Genomic DNA, 21,577 nt, shown 5'->3' with positions numbered 1-21,577 from the left:
AGACCTGTGGGTTTTCTGACCTCCACCATGTGCATTGTACAATTCTGTCTGCCATCTACCTTCTGCCAACAAAAAGAGGAGAAAACCCCTTGAAAATGAAGAATGGCAATGCTGTCACTCACTGCGGTCCATGCATGGTGGGAGGGGGTGGAGAGGGACCATATCGAACCCACGTGGTCTCATTTGGCCCCATGGTGCCTAGAAACATGTTGCTGGATTCCTGGACAGAGCGACCAGCTCTCCCTTTGGTGGTAACCCCACCTCTACTCACTCTCAGCTGGGGAGGGACGAGAGCACGTAAGTGTCCGCCCCGAGCACTCAGAATTGGGTTGGGGCAGGGCTGGACTCCGGGAGAACACAGGCAAGGGTGAACGTGGCTAGTCTGCGTGGAGAAAGCAGAGCAGAGGGTGGCTGGGCTGGGAACCCGAGGTGACACTCATAAACTCCATACATGCGACTAGGGGTGTTCCATGTGACTGTTTACGCAATAAAAATACTGGAAAACCACACCTCATTATGTATTATATTATTATATTATTCCATTTAGTGTTGTGCATTGTACACTTACATACTCAAATTAGTGAAAAGACATATATGTATATATGTATATGTATATACGTATATGTATATATATGTATATATGTGTATGTATATATATATGTATATATATATATATACATATATATATATATATATATATAACCTTGTATACTGTATTTTATGCTCAGTTAAAGAGATTTTCAAGGACAATTTTAAATATGCTTAACTGCTCCCTTAAACTTTACCTTTATAACCCAACCCCTGCATAAGGTAAAAGCCCCTCGACTTCCTGAACTGGCTCTCTCCGGCTGCCCAGTGAACACCAGGATTATACAGGGATGCAAGTTGTTTGAAAGGTGTTTTCATAACTTTCCTCATAAAAGGCTTTATGCTAACTATGTTCTCTGAAATCGGATATTGTTGAGCAATCCTATATTGCGTGTGAAGAACAATATGCACATTTGTGAGACATGCTCAACCTTCATCTAAACTTTCCTGCTTTAGAAAATTCAGGATCTGAATTTTGAGAACCACTTTAATAAAATTTAGTGCTTCCCCCTTCCTTTTGTGGATTTCTTTCCTTTGTGTTCATGAGGTTGTTAAAAAAAAAATCTGTGTTAGAAAAGAGGTGGGGGACCCACCCAGCATTGTTCCCAAGGGGCATGGCTTCCCCTGGTAGATGCCACTTGGATATTAAACACTCAGGATGAGCTAGTGTCCCCAGAGGGTTGGCTCATAGCTCTCCATAAAGTCCTGAGCACAGACTGGATCATCCTGCTGTATTAAGATGTCCTGAACTCTCTTGAACACAATCCTTCCTTGTCCCATTTTGGCAAGAGCTCCCTCTGAATGCGAGCACACAAGGGCTGTGTCATTTATCTCTCTGGCTCAGACCCAACCACAAGTTAATCCCTGCAGGCTGTTCAAACAAGAACAGGAGCCTCTGAGATAAACCCCTTCCTCCGGTTTCACCAAACCTCTCTCTGAATCAACTCCAGTGAAAGCTGCGCATCTCGGAGCAAGCTCGCCCTTCAAATTGGGCTGGGGGGCTGTGTACCCCCTTCATTGCCAGAAAGGAGATCACTTCCTCAGAAGCGGAGGTCAAACTTCAATTATGAAATGAAACAATTTCCCATCTGATCAAAATAAGGAACTACACATTTTCTGTAATGTCATCATAATGATGGGTTTAGCTGCTATTCATCCAATTGGTCACAATGTAGGAAATGCACATCTTACAGCTACAGAGCAGCATACAGTAAAACCTTGGTTTGTGAGCATAAGTTGTTCCGGAAACATGCTTGTCATCCAAAGCACTAGTATATCAAAGCGAATTTCAAGAACCATTGGCTCAGCTGTGATCATGTGACATTTGGCGACCCGTGCTACTCGTATTGCGAGACATCGCTGGTTTATCAAGTGAAAGTGTATTAGAAATGTTTGCTCGTCTTGCAGAACGCTCACAGAACAAGTTCCTTGCAATCCAAGCTTTTATTGTGCATTTAAGAAAGAATTAATGCTAAAAAGATTTCAACTTGTAAGTTTAATATTTCTACTGGGATTTGTGTTACTTCAAAAAAAATCATTCCTTCTTTCCTTTATCTGTGCTATTTGGGGCCCATTAAAACTCAGCACAGACATGCTAAGGGTACCTGTGCCTGACTGCAAAGATAGGAAGACCCTGTCTCCGAGGGCGTGGCCTGCAGGCAGGTGATGGATGTATATGCATAATGCTGATTGGCTAGATTTCTACCATGTTTATAAAGTAGTTTGTTTTACTCTTTAAGCAAGCAAAGAAGACTAAGAGGCTGGGTCAAGGAGAGGCAGAGGACAGAGACAGAAATGATGTCCCTAGATCACAGAGCGTGCCTGATTGATGCTGGTGGCCCTCGCGGCTACTGCTACACATCACTGCTCCTCCCCTCTCTCTCCTTCTCCTGTTTGCTTTGCTGCCTCTTTCCTCCAACTTTCTTTCCAGAGATATCACGGGATAAACCTCAGCCATGTTGAAGGTTGAAAGGGCAGGTTGACCTTGGCTTCCTGCCTCCTCATCCAGTGTCATTTCCAACCACGGAGTTTGTGGGGTCTGGGCAGCAGATCCTGTAGGGGGAATGAGGGGTGGCTCTTCCAAGGGGCGTATGTCCCACAGGCATGTCTAGGTGACCCACATACACTCAGATTTGGAGAGGATGGGAGGCTGGGCCAAGGAGGCTGACCATTGAGGGAACGACTTGATTTTGTCCCAAAGTTTTGGGTTGTAAGTATATCCCTACTTAATTTACGACACAAAGTCTTCCCCACTGTCCTAGTCTGTTTGGGCTGCTGTAACAAAAATACAGTAGCTTGGGTGGTTCATAAACAACAAATATTTGTTTCTTATGGTTCTGGAGGCTGGGAAATCAAAGAATGAGGTACTTCCAAGTTCTGTGTCTGGTGAGAATTTGCTTCCTGTTCTTTTCACTGTGTCTTCACATGATGGAAGGGGCAAGAGAATAAAGTCACTAATACCAGTCATGAAGGCTCCACACTCATGACCTAATCCCCTCCCAATAAATACCATCACACTGAGCATTAGGATTTAACATGTGAGATTGGGAGGAACACAAACATTCAGTCTATAGCACCCACCAATAATTTGCTTGATAAAGAATATTCAGTTTTAAAGGAAGCTGGGTTAAAATGAGATTAGAGAATTTTTTCTGGACATTCATGAATTACTGTATGAAAATCAGAGATTTTCAAAATGTCACAAACCTAGGTATAGGAAAGAATGTTTTGAGGAGATGTAGCTGGTGTGTCATAATCAAAAAGACCCAGAATTGTGTGAGAGGCAATAAATGGTTGGATGATGTTTTGTGCAGGATCATCTTTAGGATCATAACTATAGCTATTTATTTGCTTTTGCTTGCAAAGCATGAACCCAAGCTCTCCTTATAATTGAAAGACAGTAGAATATGAGTGGTTAAGAGCAAGCCCATGGATTCAGGCTAATCTGGGTTAGCTCTGCAACTTAGGAGCTCAGTCAACTTGCAAGCTAATTACTGTCTCTACACAGCATTTCCTTATCTGACAATTGGGATATTACTTGTACTTCCCTCCTAAGGTGGCTGTAAGGAATGAAGGAAATAATGGGCACTCAATAATCGTTAACTTTTACCTTTTCCTGCTTTTGCTATCATCATCAGTTTCACCATCAACATTGTGATGCTGGTGTTGGGGCTGCACAGGGACATGGCCTTCCATTTCACATATTATTACTTCAGATTTCTCTTCTTTTTCAGTTTTATTGAGATGTAACTGACATATATCACTTTATAAGTGAAAGGTGAACAGCATGATGGTTTGATTAACATATGTTGTGAAATGATGACCACAATAGGTTTACTTAACAACCATCATCTCCTATAGATACAATTTTCTTAAAAGAAAAAAAAAATTCTCCAAGGGATGAGAACCCTTAAGATCTACTCTCTTCACAAGTTTCCTGTGTATCACACAGCAGTGTGAACTGCTGTCATCATGGTGTATATGACAGCCCTGGTGTTTCTTTATCTGATAAATGGAAGTTTGACCCCCCTTCCTCCAGTTTCTCCAGCCCTCATCTGGTAACCACAAACATCATCTCTTTTTCTATGAGTTTAAGGTTGTTTTTGTATTAGAGTCCACATACAAATGAGATTATACAGTATTTACCTTTCACTTATTTCACTTAGCATAATGCCCTCAAGGTTCATCCATGTTGTCATAAATGGTAGAACTTCCTCATTTTTTATGGCTGAATAATATTCCCATGTGTGAAATGAAATACTTCTTTATTCATCCATTGATAGACACTTAGGTTTTTTCCATTTCTTGGCTACTGTAAATAAGGCTGCAGTGAAACATGGGGGTAGGGGGTGCAAATATCTTTTCAAGTTAGTGTTTTCAGTTCTATTGGATATATTCCCAGAAGTGGAATGAATGAATCATAAGGTACGTCTGTTTTTAATTTTTTGAGAAACCTCCATACTGTTTTCCACAGTGGCTGCACCAACTCACATTCCCACCAACAGTGCACGAGGGCTCCCTTTTCTCCACATCCACACTAACATTTGTGATCTCTTGTCTTTCTGATGTGGCCATTCTAACAAGGCATAAGGTGATATCTCATTGTAGTTTTAATGTGCATTTCCCTAATGACTAGTATTGTTGAGCATCTTTTCATGTAGATGTTGGCCAGTCATACGTCTTTGGAAAAATGTCTACTTAGACCTTTCCCCACTTTCAAGTTGGACTGTTTTTTTTTTGCTATTGAATTTTATGACTTCTTCATATATTTTAGATATTAAAGCCTTATCAGATATATGGTTTACAAATACTTTTTCCCCATTCTGTAGAGTGTCTTTTCACTTTGTTGATTTTTTTTTCTGTGCAGAAGCCTTTTGGTTTGATGTAGTTCCATTTGCTTATTTTTAATTTTGTTGCTTGTGCTTTAAGCATGGTTTCCTAAACATCATTACCAAGACCCATGTCAAGGAGATTTATTCCTACATTTTCTTCTAGAAGTTTCATGTTTTAGGTCTTACATTTAAGTCTTTAATTCATTTTGAGTTAATTTGGAGGAGGAGTATAAGACAGAGGTCAAGTTTCACTCTTTCCCCACAGAGTATTCTTGGCTGCCTTGTCACAGATTAGTTGAAATATAAGCTTGGTTTTATTTCCAGGCCCTCTAATCTGCTCCATTGTCTATTTATCTGTTTTTGTGCCTGTACCATACTGTTTTAATTACTGGAATTTTACAGTATAACTTGAAATCAGGTATTGTGATGTCTCCTGCTTTGGTCTTTCTTAGGATTTCTTTGGCTATTCAGGGTCTTTTGAGGTTCCACATAAATTTTAGGAATCTTTTTTCTACTTATATAAAAAAATGCCATTGGATGGTGATAGGATTGCATTGAATTTATAGGTGGCTTTTAGTAGTATTGACATTTTAACAACATTAACTCTTCAATCCATGAACACAGGGTATCTCTCCATTTATTTATGTCTTCTCTGATTTCTTTCATCAATGTTTCATAGTTCTCAGAGTAGAGATCTTTTACCCCTTGCTTACCTAAGTATTTTATTGTTTTGAAGCTATTGTAAATGAGATCAATTGTTTATTTCTTTTTCAGAAAATTCATTACCAGCGTATAGAAATGCTATTGTTTTTTATATGTTAATTTTGTATTCTGCAACTTGCCTGAATTCACTGATTAGTTCCAACAGTTTTTTCATTGAGCCTTTAAAATATTTTGTATATACAATCATGTCATCTGCAAATAGAGACAATTTTACTTCTTCCTTCCCAATTTTGATGCTTTTAATTTTTTTCTTGCTTGAATGCTCTAGCTAGGACTTCAAGTACTATTTTCAACAGGAGTGGTGAGAATGGACACCCTTGTCTTATTCTTGATCTTACAGAAAAAGAGCTTTCAATCTTTTTTTTTTAATGTTTATTTATTTTTGAGAGAGAGAGAGAGAGCACAATCAGGGGAGGGGCAGAGAGGGAGGAAGACAGAGGACCCAAAGTGGGTTCTGCATTGACAGCAGTGAGCCTGATGTAGAGCTTGAATGCACAAACTTCAAGGTCATGACCTGAGCCAAAGTTGGATGCTCAACCGACTGAGCCACCCGGGTGCCCCAAAGCTTTCAGTCTTTCCCCATTGAGTATGATGTTGGCTATGGGCTTGTCATCTGTGGCCTTTGTTATGTTGAAATACGTTTCTTCTGTGCCTAATTTATTAAGAGTTTTTATGGTGAAGGGTTGTTAAATTTTGTTGATTGCTTTGTCTGTGCCTACTGAGATGATATGATTCTTTTATTCTATTAATATGATGGAACACATTAATTGATTTGCATATATTGAACTATCTTTGCATCCCAGAGATAAATCCCACTTGACTGTGGTGAATGAATCTTTTAATATGCTGCTGAATTTGGCTTGCTAGCATTTTGTTGAGAAGGCTTTTTCTAATATGAGTATAAATTGAGCTTAACTTATAAAGAAGCTTTACAACTTGATCAGTGCTCTCCAAGGTTGAGAATCAGAGGCATATTAGGATTTTTCACAAGTTGTGAGAATAACAGAAACTTTGAATTGTAGTGTATTAATACCAGATAAATGTTCAAAGTATCCAGTAGAGATAAATTATTATTCATTTTAGAATTATTTCATAGCCTCAGTCACCCACTGAGTTTAGAATACTGAACAGACATGAGACTGGCTCCTGGAGAGGCAGTGAGGCACAGTAGAAAGGAGAGAGCTGCTTGTTTCACAATTCTAAAGGCACTGTGCACATGAACTATAATGTGAATGGTGTCCCTGGACTTGGTGGTGCCATTGAAGCCAGAGAAAAAGCATAGTCTTTGAGGTCGGATAAACTGGGATTCAAGCCCAGCTCCAGATATGAACACAGGCATGCTACTGAGCCTCAGATGCATTTCCTAATATGCGCAGTGAGAAAAACTATTCCTATATGTTAGGTTACTGTAAGAATTAGGAATAATAACTTATGTAGGGCATAGTTCAACAGGTGCTCAATGCAGAAGGAGCTATCGATATTACCATAAAATTACTTCTATCATCCTCTTAGTCCTAATATTCAATGTGGGACAAACATTAGTCTTCATCTAGGTCAGTCACCAAGTATTTTTAAATAATGGTATTTTCTGTAAGCATCTTTCCTCTTATCATTACACTGTCTGAATGTGCAGCCCTAAGAGAAGACAAGAGGCTCAATGTCATTCGGTAGTTATTTTGCAAGGTTATACTCCCAGGTCAGGCTACCATTCTGCACCGCTCTGAGGGCACCATTCTCATGGAAAGCCAGGCCATGGCACTACCACTGATTTAATAGGTACTGTGCTTGCAATTTAAGACACTGCCACCAGGTGTCAGTGCTGAGCAATAACCACAGGGTACAAACTAGATTCCACAGCCAGGAGCAGTAATAGATATACAAGTCAATGCTGAAACTCAGCCATACAGCAGGTAGATTAATCGTGTGTCAGTATAGCACAGACATCCTATTGCTCTGGAAACACTTCTTAGCAGATTTGGTTCCCTCAGTCACTCACTCTTTCACTTAGTGAATCAACAGATATTTACTAACCTTCCTGGGAACTGCTGAGTCAAGTTAAAGTTTTGTAAGCAAACTTTCTCCTGGTCGCTACATCATAAGCAAGTCCCTGAGGCATCTGCTATACATCTTCACACCAACACAAACGCATCAGAATAGGGAGGAGCTGTTCGGACTCACTCACTCCTCCAACCCGACACTACAAGAATCATAACAAGCGTTCTGAACATGGTGAGGATTCCAGGCTGGTTCTGGCTTCTCTCGTGTGAGGGACCACCAGGAAATCAGGACCACCTCCAAGCATGCAGGAGATGTCTGGCTCTACTCTGGGCGATGGAGAACTACCTCAACCTAGGGATCCTCCCAGGACAAAACATGAGCCCAGCACTCAGCAAAAGTAAGTCTCTGATATTCAGAGGGGGAACCGATATTCAGAAGTGGACCCAGGGCAGATAACTAACGGGGAAGCAACTTGCCCAGCCTTGATCTATCAAGTGAGAGGCAGAAGTGTGATGGCTGGCTGCTCAAGCAACAATGTAGTAAATCTACTAGTAAATCTGAGTGGCAGCCAGGTTTCTGGACCTCTACCCAGACTTCTGCTCACCAGTGAGTGGACCCCTGGAACCAGACTTGTATCTGGCTTGCGATCTCCTCCATTTAGTTCCCAAGTCATCAGCTATCTACTTATTTTGTACATATGACACCATTCTGTTCTCCTTCCGCCAAACAGCTACAAGTGAATCCTCATGTCCCCTTGGTGCCCGCCTGTGTTCATGGGTGTCTTCTCTTTCAGTACCTTCGAACACACCTTCTGCTAGGGATACAATGTTCTCAACAGTGGTTAGCATCTCAGACTAGCCACCAAAACCTGTTTAAGGCTGAGCAGGTCACAGGCGGCAGTGGCTCAGAGCATCGCTCCGGAGGCTTACTGTCTGGTAGGACCCCGGCTGTCACTTCCTGGCTCTGGGCAGCAGACTGAACCTCACCTTGCCTCGGGTTCATTGTGGATCAAAGTAACGACAGCAACCTCACACCATTACAGCAAAGATCAAATGTGTTTAACGTGTGTAAATCACTTAGAACCAGGCCTGGCACACCCAGCACTCAATGTTAGAGAGAAAGCACTGCGGGAGCAGCCAGAAGTAAACGGTTGGCCGTGCACTTCCCGTAAACTTGAACCTTAAGCTGCCACTGAACTTCTCTGACCTCACATCTCTTATCTATAAATCAGAATTTAAATTACATGATCTCGGAGGTCCTCCCAATTCAAAAACCAAGGAAAAATAATGTTGGGGAAATTTGGCAATGTGTTTTCTAAAATTCCCTATTTAAAAAAAAAAAAACAAAAAACACCTTTTTTTTTTTTTTTTTCTTTTCCAGTGATGTTGACAGTGAGAGCCTGGTTGATCTCAAATTCCCTGGCTTGTAACGAGTCCCAGAGGCTTCCAGGCAACCTCTCCCCCCGGCTCGATGACCAGAGCCCACAGCTGGCCCACAGGCCCCTTTGTCGCCCAGACTCTGGCACCATATTAGCAGTCAGGTGTGAGTAGCCGCTGCGTCCCACCCACTCCTCAAATGCCCCTTAAATTACAAGACCAGGGGGAAATCAGAAGTAGTTCTTGAAGAAAAAAAAAAAAAGGTGGCGTTCATTTAGAACAACTTTCTCTTGGCTGTCTCCAGAGAAAACTAGCCTTACCCTTCATTGTTTTCTTTCTTCCCATCTGGGTTTTGAGCCACTGCAAGTCCCTTTTCTGCCCCCTGAACTCCTGGAGCCACACTGGGCTTCATGAACCAGATGGGCTCCAGAAGGGTCTGTTGGCTTGTCCCAAGCAGCCTCCCTGCGGCGCACTCTGAGGAAGGCTGACGACCTGCACATTTGGAGAGCCGGCTTGCCTTTGCTTGAAGCCGGTGGTGTGCCCCCGATAGCGCGGTGCCGCGGGGGTTCATTAAGCCTGGGAAAAATAACAACATGGCGGCAGACTAACAGACGACAGCATGAATGATTTAAGCCATTTTCGAAGTCTCGGGGTTAAAAATACATTCTGTTGGCTGTGAGATCGTGTATTGTGATCAAGACTACTTGGGGACAGGATTTCCATACTTTGTCAGGAGTGGGGGAGGCGAGCAAGAGAGGAAGGATGAAGAGAACAATAAGGTTACTCGAGGCTGGCTCTGTGAAAGACTAGCGTGTCGAAACAGGAGGGCACAGCCTTCCATGCAGAGGAAACAGAGTCATCCCTGAATGCCACCGTGCTTTATGCGTCCCCTGATACTGACTTCACCTATATTCTGAGAAGCTTTGTGTACCCACATCATCCCTACCTTGGCTTGTGCCTGCTTCTCCAGTTTTAATATCCTAAGAGTGGGCATCTTCACTTAGTAGGCACCTTCCCTGACTAAACTGAATAACCAGGAGAATGCAATGTTAGACAGGTAGTAGAATAAATTTCCTCTCGTAAAAACAAGTTCCATAAGACAGAGCCCATGCTCCCGGGCAGGGTGGCTTAGATACAGACCCACGAGAGCACCACCCAGGTCTGAATCGGCCATGCGGGTCCCAGCATGGGGTTGTAAAGGATGGGGCAGCCTGGAAGGGGAAGGAATCTGGAACCACACTTTCGGGTTTCAGCGAGACCACAATGGGGGATCCCCCCAGCTGCAGGCATTGAAGGAACTTGAGTCTACTCGACAGAGCCCATTACCAAAGGAGTCCAGCATTTGGAAACCAGCTCCTGGACCACTTGCCCATTTTCTCTGTTCCCACAAAAATCCACCTACAGAGTTGTCATCACATTTTATGAGAGCTATCCACTTATTTTATATGTCCTCTCCATCACTTACCTCCATTGTGTCCTAAACATTTGGCACAGTTCTTGGCACAGAATGGTTCCCCATGAGTGGGGCACCAGGAAGGGCAAGCTGGGGGCAGGGAACGTTGGCAATGCATGCAAGTGGGTGGGGAGTTTCCAGGAAGCCTGGTTCCCACAAACAGCCAGAGCAGTAAGACAGGGGAGAGCGGTACAGCAAGAACGATCCAACTTTCCGAATTCTTGGGACACCGGACATGTTACCAAGACAGGATGTGTTAGCCAGCACATGACAGGCTCCCAACTACCTCAACTACCAAGCAGGTCTTAGGAAACTGAAGCACCAGATTATGCAGACATATGTCAATAGCAGAAAATGACCTGATTAGCATGACCTTTCATGTTCCTAACCTACAAGTGTACACATACGCCTTATGCTTTGGATCAAGTATTGGTCTTGGACTTATAGGCCAATAAAGGGCTACCCATGGAGATCATGCGGCCCCAGCTACAGCGGGGGGAAATTTAGGCAGGGAATAAGAATGCTGACCTTCTCCATCCTATCTGTCTCAAAGCAAAGGAGATTCTCCTTCGTAACGGGAGAACATCGAGTTGGAAAGACAATCAGTACGCTATCACCATCCCCCAAAGGCTTTGTAATCAATCAGGTTACAGGAACACACTGCAACGAAAACATCTGCCATTCATTTTATTGGTAAAAACCATGGCCCTTGAAAACTTATTGTTGGACTATCTGGAATTCTAAGTAAAAATTCCAGGAAACCAATGGACTTCTGAGAAAAGTACATAAAGTGATGAAGACAATGTATCATCCCCTTGGGAAAGTCTCATTCCTCAAAGCTGGCCTTCCTTAAAGGAGGTCACGAAAGGAGCATGAGAATTGAATTCACATTTGAACCCTCCCTCCATCAGGCTTTCAGTCCTTAGATTTAGTGAAGGATAAATCTCTGCCCCTGCCTTTACATCCAAAGAGCTTCCTTTCTCTTTTGTTCCCCTTGGCTTTTCTCCTACTGTGCGTAAAAGTGCTGTTACTCCCTCAGTTCTCTGTTCGGCCTGATCTCTCAACATGCAGACTCAAAGGTAGCCACTGAAACTGGGTCAGGTACAGATAGGTGAGCCTGAGACTCATCACCAAGTTTATAAAAATTGTGATTGCAACAGCTAAACCTCCAGATCCAGCTGTCCTGAGCCATGAGCACAGAAGAAATGTGTAGCGAGGACAGATTTCCGGTAAGAGCCCTTGCCCCTGCCATAACAGACGTTGTGATACCTGGCCTGGCATTCTGAACGGAACTCTCCTGAATTTTATGTTCCACACTTCACGTAGATAACACACTAGTGCTTTTTACATAAACCTACTTCTCACATAGGTCTGGACGGTCGAGACATGCCACTAATCCTAAAGGTTTTAATTTGCTACCCCTAAATAAGTGCGTCCTGTCCTCTTAAGTCTATCGACAAGCAGGGTTGGTAGAAGAGCTTTTACTTCCAGGAAGTTAACCGACAACAACAATCCAGGATTGGGAATGTTCTTGGAAGTGGAATAACTGATCTCTGCAGGAACACACAGACCTACTGCTGTTAGTCACAGCAGTGGTACCTGGAAGAGCTTGTCATCACGGAGCGCTTCTTAGGGGTCAGGTATTGCATCAGCTTCCTGAGGCTGCTATAACATCATACCACAGTGGTCACTCAAAGCAACAGGAATGTATCGTCCCACAGTTCCGGCAGCCGGAAGTTCAAAATCATGGTGTGGTAGGGTTGGTTCCCATTGGAGGCTCTGAGGGAGAATCTGTTCCACGCCTCTCACCTGGCTGCTGGTGGTCGCCAGCAACCATTGGTGTTCCTGGGCCTGCAGACGCATCTCTCCCATCTCTGCCTTCCCCTCTGGAGGTCTCAGTGCCTCAAGTCTCCCTCTCCTTTCTCGTAAAAGAACACCAGTCACTGGACTCAGGGTCTGCCCCGAATCCAGGATGCTCTCATCTTGAGATACTTAAATTCATTATCTCTTCAAAGCCCCTATTTCCAAATAGGTTCACATTCACAGGTACCAGGGGTTAACACTTGGACATATCTTTGGGCGGGAGCTGGGGGGGGGAACGATGTACCCCATTACAGGTATAAGAGGAGGCACTCTTCATGTGTTATCTCACTGATGGAGGACACCTCTGAGGTCGTCTTGTCCCTCCACCTGCGAACTTTCTCTGCAACATCCCCAACACCGACCATTCAGTAGCAGCTTGACCAGCTCCCGAGCAAGGGAGCTCTCAACTCCCTGATGGAAGCCATGACAGCTTCAGACCGTTCTAGCGCTCGGAAGATCGTGCTAGGTGGGTAGCCTCACCGCAGAGTGGGTAATTCTATCATTACCGTCTGTTAGACAAGAAACTGAGGCCAGAGCAGTATGTGAACTAGTGAAGGTCCTGCAAATAGCGAGCTGGGATCTAGGCCCCACACATTCTTAACTGCACACCATTCTGACTCTGCAGAAGGACTACAGAGGAAGAGGCAGAGCTTCCAGATGAGCTCACCGTAAAGATGAACCTCCAAGTCCAATGACCTGGCCATATATAATGCCATCCCAACCTCGCCTTATCCGTAAGACAAATGTTGAACTGACTGGTGCCAGCCCAACAATCGGAGCAAAAGAATCATTAAAAAAAAAAAAAAACCCTGTTGCAAATGTTGTATTGACAGAAACGTTGCCTTTTTTCCTTCTGCCTGGCTGTGAGCACCTTCACGCGCGTCTCTCTAACGAAAATTAGGATTCCCAATATCACCCCTTCCCTTCTTCCCCCGGATTGTTCACATTATCCTCATTTTACCTACGCAGATATATTCACACCCACCCCACACACACTCGGCTGCACATCACACAAATGTTTCGATAGATGTTCCAGGAGAAATATTTTTGTCCCAAAACTCTGGTGCTCACACGCACCTTCTTCGACAAGAATGCTCCTTACCCTTCCAGCTCCAACATGTGAACAAGCACGCAGCCTCGCTTGTATGTTCAGCTGTGTCTGCTCTGCCACACCATGTGTGGGCTGTCCTCCCCGGGACAGGTGGTCCCAGGAGGGAGGGAGGCGTTCCCTCCGTTCCTTCTCCTGGTGCTTTCCTTTGATTGATTGCTGCCCTTACTCACCCGGGGGAAAAGTTCATCTTTTTCGCTTTACATGTATTTATATGACAAGCTCCCTAAATTCTGTGATTAAATTCCCATTGAGCTTCCAGAGAAAATACAAAGATGTTGAAATAAGCCACCCTTAGGCTCATAATACGGGAAAGAACAGGTAAAGGGGCACATGCAGGACTTGTCAAGTGAATACAAAAGAACGCTCCGATCTGTGACTTTGGAAGCCAGACACATATCCCCTAAGCTCCCATCGGGCCTCCTCTTGTGGGAACAGGGCACTTGGTGAAAGACAAAGCCGCACAGAAGCAGAATTCTCGTTTCTCATTCCCGGGCTGCTCTGGTTTTCACCATCTGACACCCTACATAAAGTCGTAACAGGAAGATCTTGTAAGCCAGAGCTGACGGCTGACATCCTTTCAGCAATGATGCAACACTGGAAACTCATGATGACCGAATCCATACCCCCCTGAGAGATCCTGTCTCGGGAAGAAGCCCCAAGAAACAGCCTGAACGTGCACTCCACGGGGTGAGTCTGAAAGGGTGCAGGAATTGGTGCAAAGTTTTTTTCAGTGGAGAAAAACATACCAGGTGAGGTGATGTCTGTCTACAGCAGCCCAGGGACCAAAGGCTCCTTTCGAGGCCCCAAAGCAAAACATCGCCGAAGGAAAGAAAGATGAGGCAAAATTTTCAATCAAAAGTTTAACTGCCGACACCTCCGAACACCTGGTGGCAGGGGTGAGATGGAGGAGGGAGCCCCCAGGAGAGCAGATGTGGGGGGAGGGCCCCAGGAAACCGTGGTGCAGGAGAGCCACGTGGGCATCAGCTGACTTCTCCTCTGAGCCAGTGTAGGTAGATTAAAACCATTTTGGCTTTTGTGAAAAATAAATATTGCGTTTCCTCAAGTTGGGGGTTGGTGGCTGGAGTCCTTGGTGCTGCTCAGATGATGTTTTGTAAGTTGGATTTTTCTGAGTAGGTTGGAAGCACAGAAGGCGTTCTAGAAAAAAGCATCCTTCCTGAGGGCTGGGCTCAAGGGGCTCTAAAGCACCTCTCCAGAAATTCTGAAGGAAGGTTACCTCCAGGGTTGTCCTGGCTGACCTCACATCACCTCCTGCCTCAGTTTCCCCCGCATGTGTCACTTCTACATCCTTCCAGAAGCATCATCCCCCAGGCTGACGTGTGGCTGAGTGTCAGGATGGCTATTCACTCTGGAATCAGGATGCTTTGACACAAATTCCAGTTCTGCCACTCAGTAGACTCACCCTCAGGGAAGCTAAACTTCTCTGTGTTTCACATTCTTCACCCGGGAAAAGGAATCATGATGATGACACAAGCCTCCGGGGCTCAGTGTAAGGATTCAGTGCAACAATGCACCTAAGACCTTTAGGCTTGTGCACAGAACACAGCAAGCACTTAATAAATGCTAGTAATTATCGCTATCTTTGTGTCATCGAAACCTCACCCCAGCTCCACAGTTAAGCTTAGCTGAGCACCTGCCACCGGCCAGATATTCCCACAGAGGGAGCATTATCTGTATTATTTCTGTCATCTCTTAGGGTGACCCCACTGGAGAAGGCATTTGTGTCATCTGTTTATTACAGATAGGAAACTGAAGCTGAGTAAGCCCCTTGCCCAAAGTGGGTGGCGCAGCCAGGGTCCACCCAAGTCCCCGTGCTTCAGAGGCAAAGTTCTAGGTGGCCACACTCAACCGTCCTCAATCAGGTAAGAGTAATCTATTAAGCGGCTTTCTCTGGGTGGTAGGCAATGCAAAACGGGAAGAAAGGGATCATTTGTAATGGAGACCAGTGGACAGTGAGGACCCCAACTTGTTTCTTTAGCTTGACTCTTTGAAGAATTCAATCGCAATATTATTCTCTCGATAAACACCTTAATAAACATTAATTTACCAGATAAAGTGGGTGAGAAGCAAATCAAAGTGAAAGGTCAGCAGCTGCATCACCTTTCCCCAGTTGTTGACTCACAAAGTTGAAGAAAGCAAATGCTACCGTGCCCACCTTGCTCTGCATGTGCTGCACGGTGTTCAAAGTCTGGGAATACCCAGGATTTAACATGTAAGTTGTATATGGCAATCCTAAATTCAACTGCTGTCCATGCAGCCCCAAGCCAGGGCCTGAGGAAGGAAGGTAGTGCCTAGGGTCATGGTTCTTAACCAGGTAAGATTACCCGATAAAATACAGGATGCCCAGTTCATTTGAACATCAGATGAACAATGAATAATTTTTAATATAAGTATATCCCAAAACTACATGGGATATACTTATCCTTTAAAAATCAGCAGCATCAACCATGTTCATAGCAGCATTATACACAATAGGCAAAAGGTACAAACAACCCAAATGGCCATCAGTGGATAAATGGATAAACGAACGATGGTCTATCCACACAATGGAATATTATTCAGCGTTAAAAAAAAAAAAAGTAAGTTCTGACACAGGCTACAGCCTGGATGAACCTTGAGGACATGACGCTAAGTGAAATAAGCCCGTCACAAAAGGACAAATACTGTACAATTTCACTTACATGAGGTACCTAGGATAGTCAAATCTGTGGAGACAGAAAGTGGGCCGGTGGTTGCCAAGGGCTGCAGAGGGAGGGATGGGAAGGAATGGGAATTTGCTGTTCCATGGGGACAGACTTTCAGTCTAAGGAGATGAAAATGTCCAGAGACAGATGGAGGTGACGGTTGCCCAACAAGTGAATGTACTCAATGCCACCAAGCTGTACCCCTGAAAATGGATAAATAGCAAATTTTATGTTATGTGTATTTAACCACAATAAAAAAAATTGCAGCTGACTTGAAATTCAAATTTAACTGGGTATCCCCTGATTTTGTTTGCTGACTCTGGCAGCCCCGTCCCCAGGGGACATTTGGTGAGGTCTGGAAACATCTTTGATCCATCATGACTGAGAAGGGGATGCTGCTGGCATTTACTAGGTAGAGGCCAGCGACACTGCCCGACATCCTGCAGTGCACTAGACAGCCTCAAACACCAAGAATGATCTGGTCCGGAAGGTCAAAAGTGCCCAGGGGGAGAGCCTCTGCCTCTGAGGGAGCCAGCAGGGAAACCCTCACTGCTTTGGCCCCAGTGCCTGGCAATGTAAACTTCAGCCGCAGTCACAAACAACAGATTCCCACAGGGAAATAAATCAAAGCACACAAATCCTATCTGTAGTCAGGCACACCTAAAAATTATTTGTAATCACTGTGCACATTGTTTTTATACACAAACGTCTGTTTGTGAGAGAAACCACAATTGCCATTATACATTTTCCAAAATAGACGCCCTTACAGAATTCATCTTGACTCATTCCGATGAAGATTAAGAGTTTATCAGAAAAGGTAGGGGTGCCTGGGTGGCTCAGTCAGTTAAGCGTCCAACTTCAGTTCAGGTCATGATCTCACAGTTCATGAGTTTGAGTCCCACGTCAGGCTTTGTGCTGACAGATCACAGCCTGGAGCCTGCTTCAGATTCTGTCTCTCTCTCTGTCTCTCTCTCTCTCTCTCTGCCCCTCCCCTGCTCCACACTCTGTCTCTCTCTCATTCTCTCTCTCAAAAATAAACATTTAAAAAATTTTTAAAGAAGAAAGAGTTTACCAGAAAAGGTCTTTCTGTCCAGTCTCAGCATCTATATGTTTGGTGAGGACTTTAGCCACAAAATAAAATTAGGAGATTTTATTAGGAATAAAATTAGCCAAGGATGAACTTAGAGCAAACCCCCATAGCAAAGTTCCATGCACTAGCCAGAAGGCATACTCTTAGCCCATTGCGACAAAAACACCCAACCAGAAAGCTTTGGTGCCAGGGAGAAGCTTAGCTCTCCCCATTTGACCTTAAATTTACTTGCTAAACCTTTTAAGAGTAAGAAGAAAAGGAAATCTACCAAGAACTTGAAAACAACTATGGCGAAGTCTTAAGCACATTTTTCACTATTATCGAGGATAACACGAATGCATGGTGTTTTATTAATGGTGAATTAAGAATCAAAGAGAAAGTAGCAGCTCATTGTCAAAGCCGTCTTGAGAACAACAACAAAACAAGATTAGTACCACTGAGATGTGTATAAATTATATAAATTACACTCATGTTCCATCAAGAAAATCAATCAGTGAGGAGGGGGAAAAAAAGTATTTCCTGCTTCTTAAAAACCATCAAGATTCATCCATCAACAAAGACTTAGTGCAACACAAAGGGTAAAATCTAAAGGAAAATAAATGTCAAACAAAGTAGGCACTAGAGTGGAAGATGACAAATTCTTTAAAATTGAGGGGCTTTATGGAAAGTTAGACCAAGAAAAAAAAAACAAAAAACAAAAACAACTCTGCCCAGGGAATGGAATGTAGAAAACATATAAATAATAAAGGAAAGCTATAACCAAAATTAGGTCACAATGGGACAGCTGCTACTGAGGTTTCCGGAGTAGGGAGTTGGTGCAGGCTGCCTCCTGGGTAAGGAACTAGGCATTTGTCTCCTCCTTGCCGTTCCTCTTTCCTTCCCTCCCCAAAAGTCTCTTCCTTCCTGCTGACCTAGGGTCTCACAGACCTTGTAAGCATTTGAAGTACATTTAAGAATATATACCAAGGAACCCTGAGAGCAAAAGAGACAGATGTCTCCGAACGGAGGGTCCCACAGGATAATTGTAGGTGACATACAAACTGGAAAACTGTCCTTGGATTTTGCAAATGTTGTATTCCAAGATAATACTAGCTCTGGACCAGTCACTTACGAATACACGTATAACACAGACAGGCGGGCACAGAGGCAGGTGACGGCTGTGATCTCACTTGATTGGAATGCAGCCATCAGCAAGCTCCCAGGACCTGGAACGCAACCCAGAACCAGGAACCGAATCTGAACAGTCACTTAGGAACCAACAAGGGAGGTTGGCAGGCCCCCACTCAGCCCAGTCCCTCCTCTCTTGCCTTGCATAAAGACGTAAACCATCTTGCTCCTCATTGCTAAGGTCCTAACAGATGAAAACAAACAGATTAAAATGGGAAAGAGCTGAAATAGGAACGTTGCTAGCACAAATATAGCTCGTAGCCTGTATGGGGGAGAGAGGGGAGAAAAAGGAAAATGAGAGGGAGAACACAGGACTCAAAACACAGCAGTCCCCGCGGCCACTTGACGAAGGGGCCTGCGGCCATGCACCACTCCACAGACCCTGAGGCTATCCCTGTGCGCACAGTCATGAACTTGGGGTCACATGTTCCAGTTCTAATTCTAATTTTGCTACAAGTATGAGCACAAATACTTTAGCCTCTTTGAATCATAAAATGAAGATAATCACCTTGACCTTCCTGATCTTTGTGTTCAGTAGGAACACAGCCTCAGAATTAAAGTGTGATTATGTATACAATTGAAGAATATTATTTAATTAGTATAATTAGTATACATAATATTCATCCTAAGTCATCAAGAAGAGGTCAAATTGCTGTCTGTGTGTGGAACACGAACGCTGTAATTTTTTACAGCCAAAGTGAATTCATCTTCTCAAGGAGAATAAATTCAATGGCCACGGTATTTACATCATTAACAAGACCCATGGATGAAACAAAGCTCTGGGAACTTTTCTAAACATGGGTAAAGATTGTGGATATCCGAAGGAAAGAAAACTGTAGCATCATATGAGAGGTCTCAGTTTAGACGCAATGACCTTCTGTAAGTCACAGGAGGCATGCTGAGCTGTGTAAATACTATACAGGAGAAATGGCAGAGATTTGAGGTCTAAGAACTCAGCATCCTTCTTTTTTTAATATTTACTTATTTTTGAAAGAAAGAGAGAGAGAGAGTGAGGGAGACAGAATGGGAAGCAGAGGGCAGAGAGAGAGAGAGAGAGAGAGAGAGAGAATCCTAAGCAGGCTCTGAGCTGTCAGCACAGAGATCATCACGGGGCTTAAACCCATGAACCATCAGATCATGACCTGAGCCGAGATCAAGCTTAACTGACTGAGCCACCCAGGCACCCCAACTCAGCATCCTTCTAAGAAATTGCAACCTGTTGGTGCTACAATGCCCCCTTGGAGAATCCAGTTAGGTAACTTCCATTCGAAAACTGTCTACTTCTCTTTTCTACCTCAGCTAAAAATTAGTGTAACTTCCTATCACTGCAGAGATTCAAAATTGTGCTGGGGACAAGGGCTATTCTTTATAGCCTCACAAAAGCTGCTGTTAAAGCTCCCTCAGGCCGCCTTCAGAGGCATAGTCCACCCTGTGAAGGAAGTGCCCATGGGCTGCTGAGAGGGGCAAGCACAGGTTCGTGGCTTGGCAATCCCTGAAGTGACCTTCAGATAGAGGGCTGTGCCCGGACAGAGACTGCTAAGTGCCCCCCAGCTTCCATTCTCCTCTCCATCCACAGAATAGGGCCTGGGGCTGGGCCTCCTTTGCAGCCAGATGTGGCCATGGGACTAAGACCTACGCTAAGGGCCATAACTGGAAGTGTCATTGGGCAGCTTCTGGGAACCCTCCCCAAGGGACAGAATGCCTAGGCATGGTATGCTGTGTCTCCGCATCCAACCTTCTTCCTCAACCACCACATTTCTATAGGCCATGAGGTTGAAGTCACCTGTGAAGAAGCAACATGGCAGCAGCTTGGGTCCCTGAGACCGTGAAGGCACCGTGACAGCCCTGGACTGCCTACCTGCACATTAATGTGAGAACAACAACAAATCATGTCTATTGTAAGCAGCTATAATTAAGAATTATTTGGGATTTTCTGTCATAGCTGAGCCTAATGCTAACTAACATAAGGTCAAAAACATACAGGATAGAAGAGACAGCTTGAGGTGGGTATTTTGTCAAGGTAACAACATTCCTTCTTCAGAGAGAAGATTCTACAGAATCTTACTAGACAGAACATAAATGGTTTTTTTTAACTACCGACCCTTGGTGCCCTACCTACTTCATTCTTCATTTCCCTTCTTTTGCAACCAAGCTAGGTTCCCGACCACCACCAGAACCGCATACACAATTCTCACACACCCACCATGAATGTTGTTTTCTCTCCCCTTGGACAGGCCTCTCTTTTTGTCTTTGCCCACATATACTGATCACTTCTTTTAATATCTGGGATAGAAATGTAGCGTGCCTGTAGCAGCAACCTGCTTTTATCTGTTGTCCCATCCTCAGGAAGCCACCCCTGCCCCGGGTGGTAAGGTGGAGATGACAAGAATGGCTCCTGTCCCCTGTCATCACAGGGATGGACGTGCCACCCAAGACAACCAGAGTCTTCCCGAGACTGACGTTTAGGAATTGAAAGAAAAGAGGTTCCTTTCTGTGGTGGGGATGACAAGGGGGGGATGCAAGCTGGCAGCAACCAAAGGCCACCTGGCAGCCATTTTCCTTGTCACCTGCTGTTTCCAGAGCCATGACAAGACCACCAGTTTCCTACCCAAGAGCTATTCTCGCAACATAACCAACCTCTTATTGGGGATGGCAACATCCTTAGCTAAAAGTAAATAAACTCAAAACAAACAAACAAAAATCCACAACGCAACAACAGCTGGATTTCAGGTTGTCTTGCAGACTGGGCAGCTGAAGGACACAGTAGTGGCCAATGGGACATAAGCATGAGCCACTGGTTGGGCTTGTGAGAAAGCTATTTACTAGAGAAGTGGACTTATCAGTTATGCACCTCTTGCCCATGGTCTTGTCTCTGCCTAGAACATAAATGTGATGCCAGAAGAGGGGCAGCCATATTGTGAATACTGGGAGACAAGCAATGCTAAGGAGGCCTGAGTGGAAACACAGAAGGATCCAGGCTCTCGGGACATCTCCCTGCTGACTCTGGGCTACCTGTCTCCAGGCTTCTTGTTGCAAGAGAAAACCAAGTCCTCCAATTGATTTAAGCCACCACGCGGAGGCTGTTGTCGCCTACGGCTCTTTGAACTTTCTGATACAGAATTTATTACCCGGGAGTAAAATGGTACCCAAATGGGAAATTGGTGGAGAAGAAAAG

At 44.2% G+C, this 21,577-nt stretch overlaps 1 protein-coding gene across 6 annotated transcripts in view; it reads right to left on the bottom strand.

Moving 5' to 3' along the window:
• The window catches only part of DISC1 (DISC1 scaffold protein), a 353,788-nt gene that overhangs the window by 97,185 nt on the left and 235,026 nt on the right, over positions 1-21,577 (bottom strand). Inside the window, exon 11 of one of the 6 annotated variants that reach the window (XM_053207449.1) lies at positions 7,270-16,348. The exons of the other annotated variants lie outside the window; for them this stretch is intronic. Within the exon in view, the coding sequence (XP_053063424.1) occupies positions 16,260-16,348 (89 nt within the window). The 3' untranslated portion in view covers positions 7,270-16,259. Of the gene's footprint in view, positions 1-7,269; positions 16,349-21,577 lie in introns of those variants that run through there. 6 annotated transcript variants of the gene reach the window in all.

This window comes from Acinonyx jubatus, chromosome D2 (genome assembly GCF_027475565.1).
Source record: "Acinonyx jubatus isolate Ajub_Pintada_27869175 chromosome D2, VMU_Ajub_asm_v1.0, whole genome shotgun sequence".
In the NCBI taxonomy this organism is placed as follows: Eukaryota; Metazoa; Chordata; class Mammalia; order Carnivora; family Felidae; genus Acinonyx; species Acinonyx jubatus.
The sequence above is the reverse complement of the archived record's forward strand: the minus strand, read 5'-3'. Positions and strand labels throughout refer to the sequence as shown.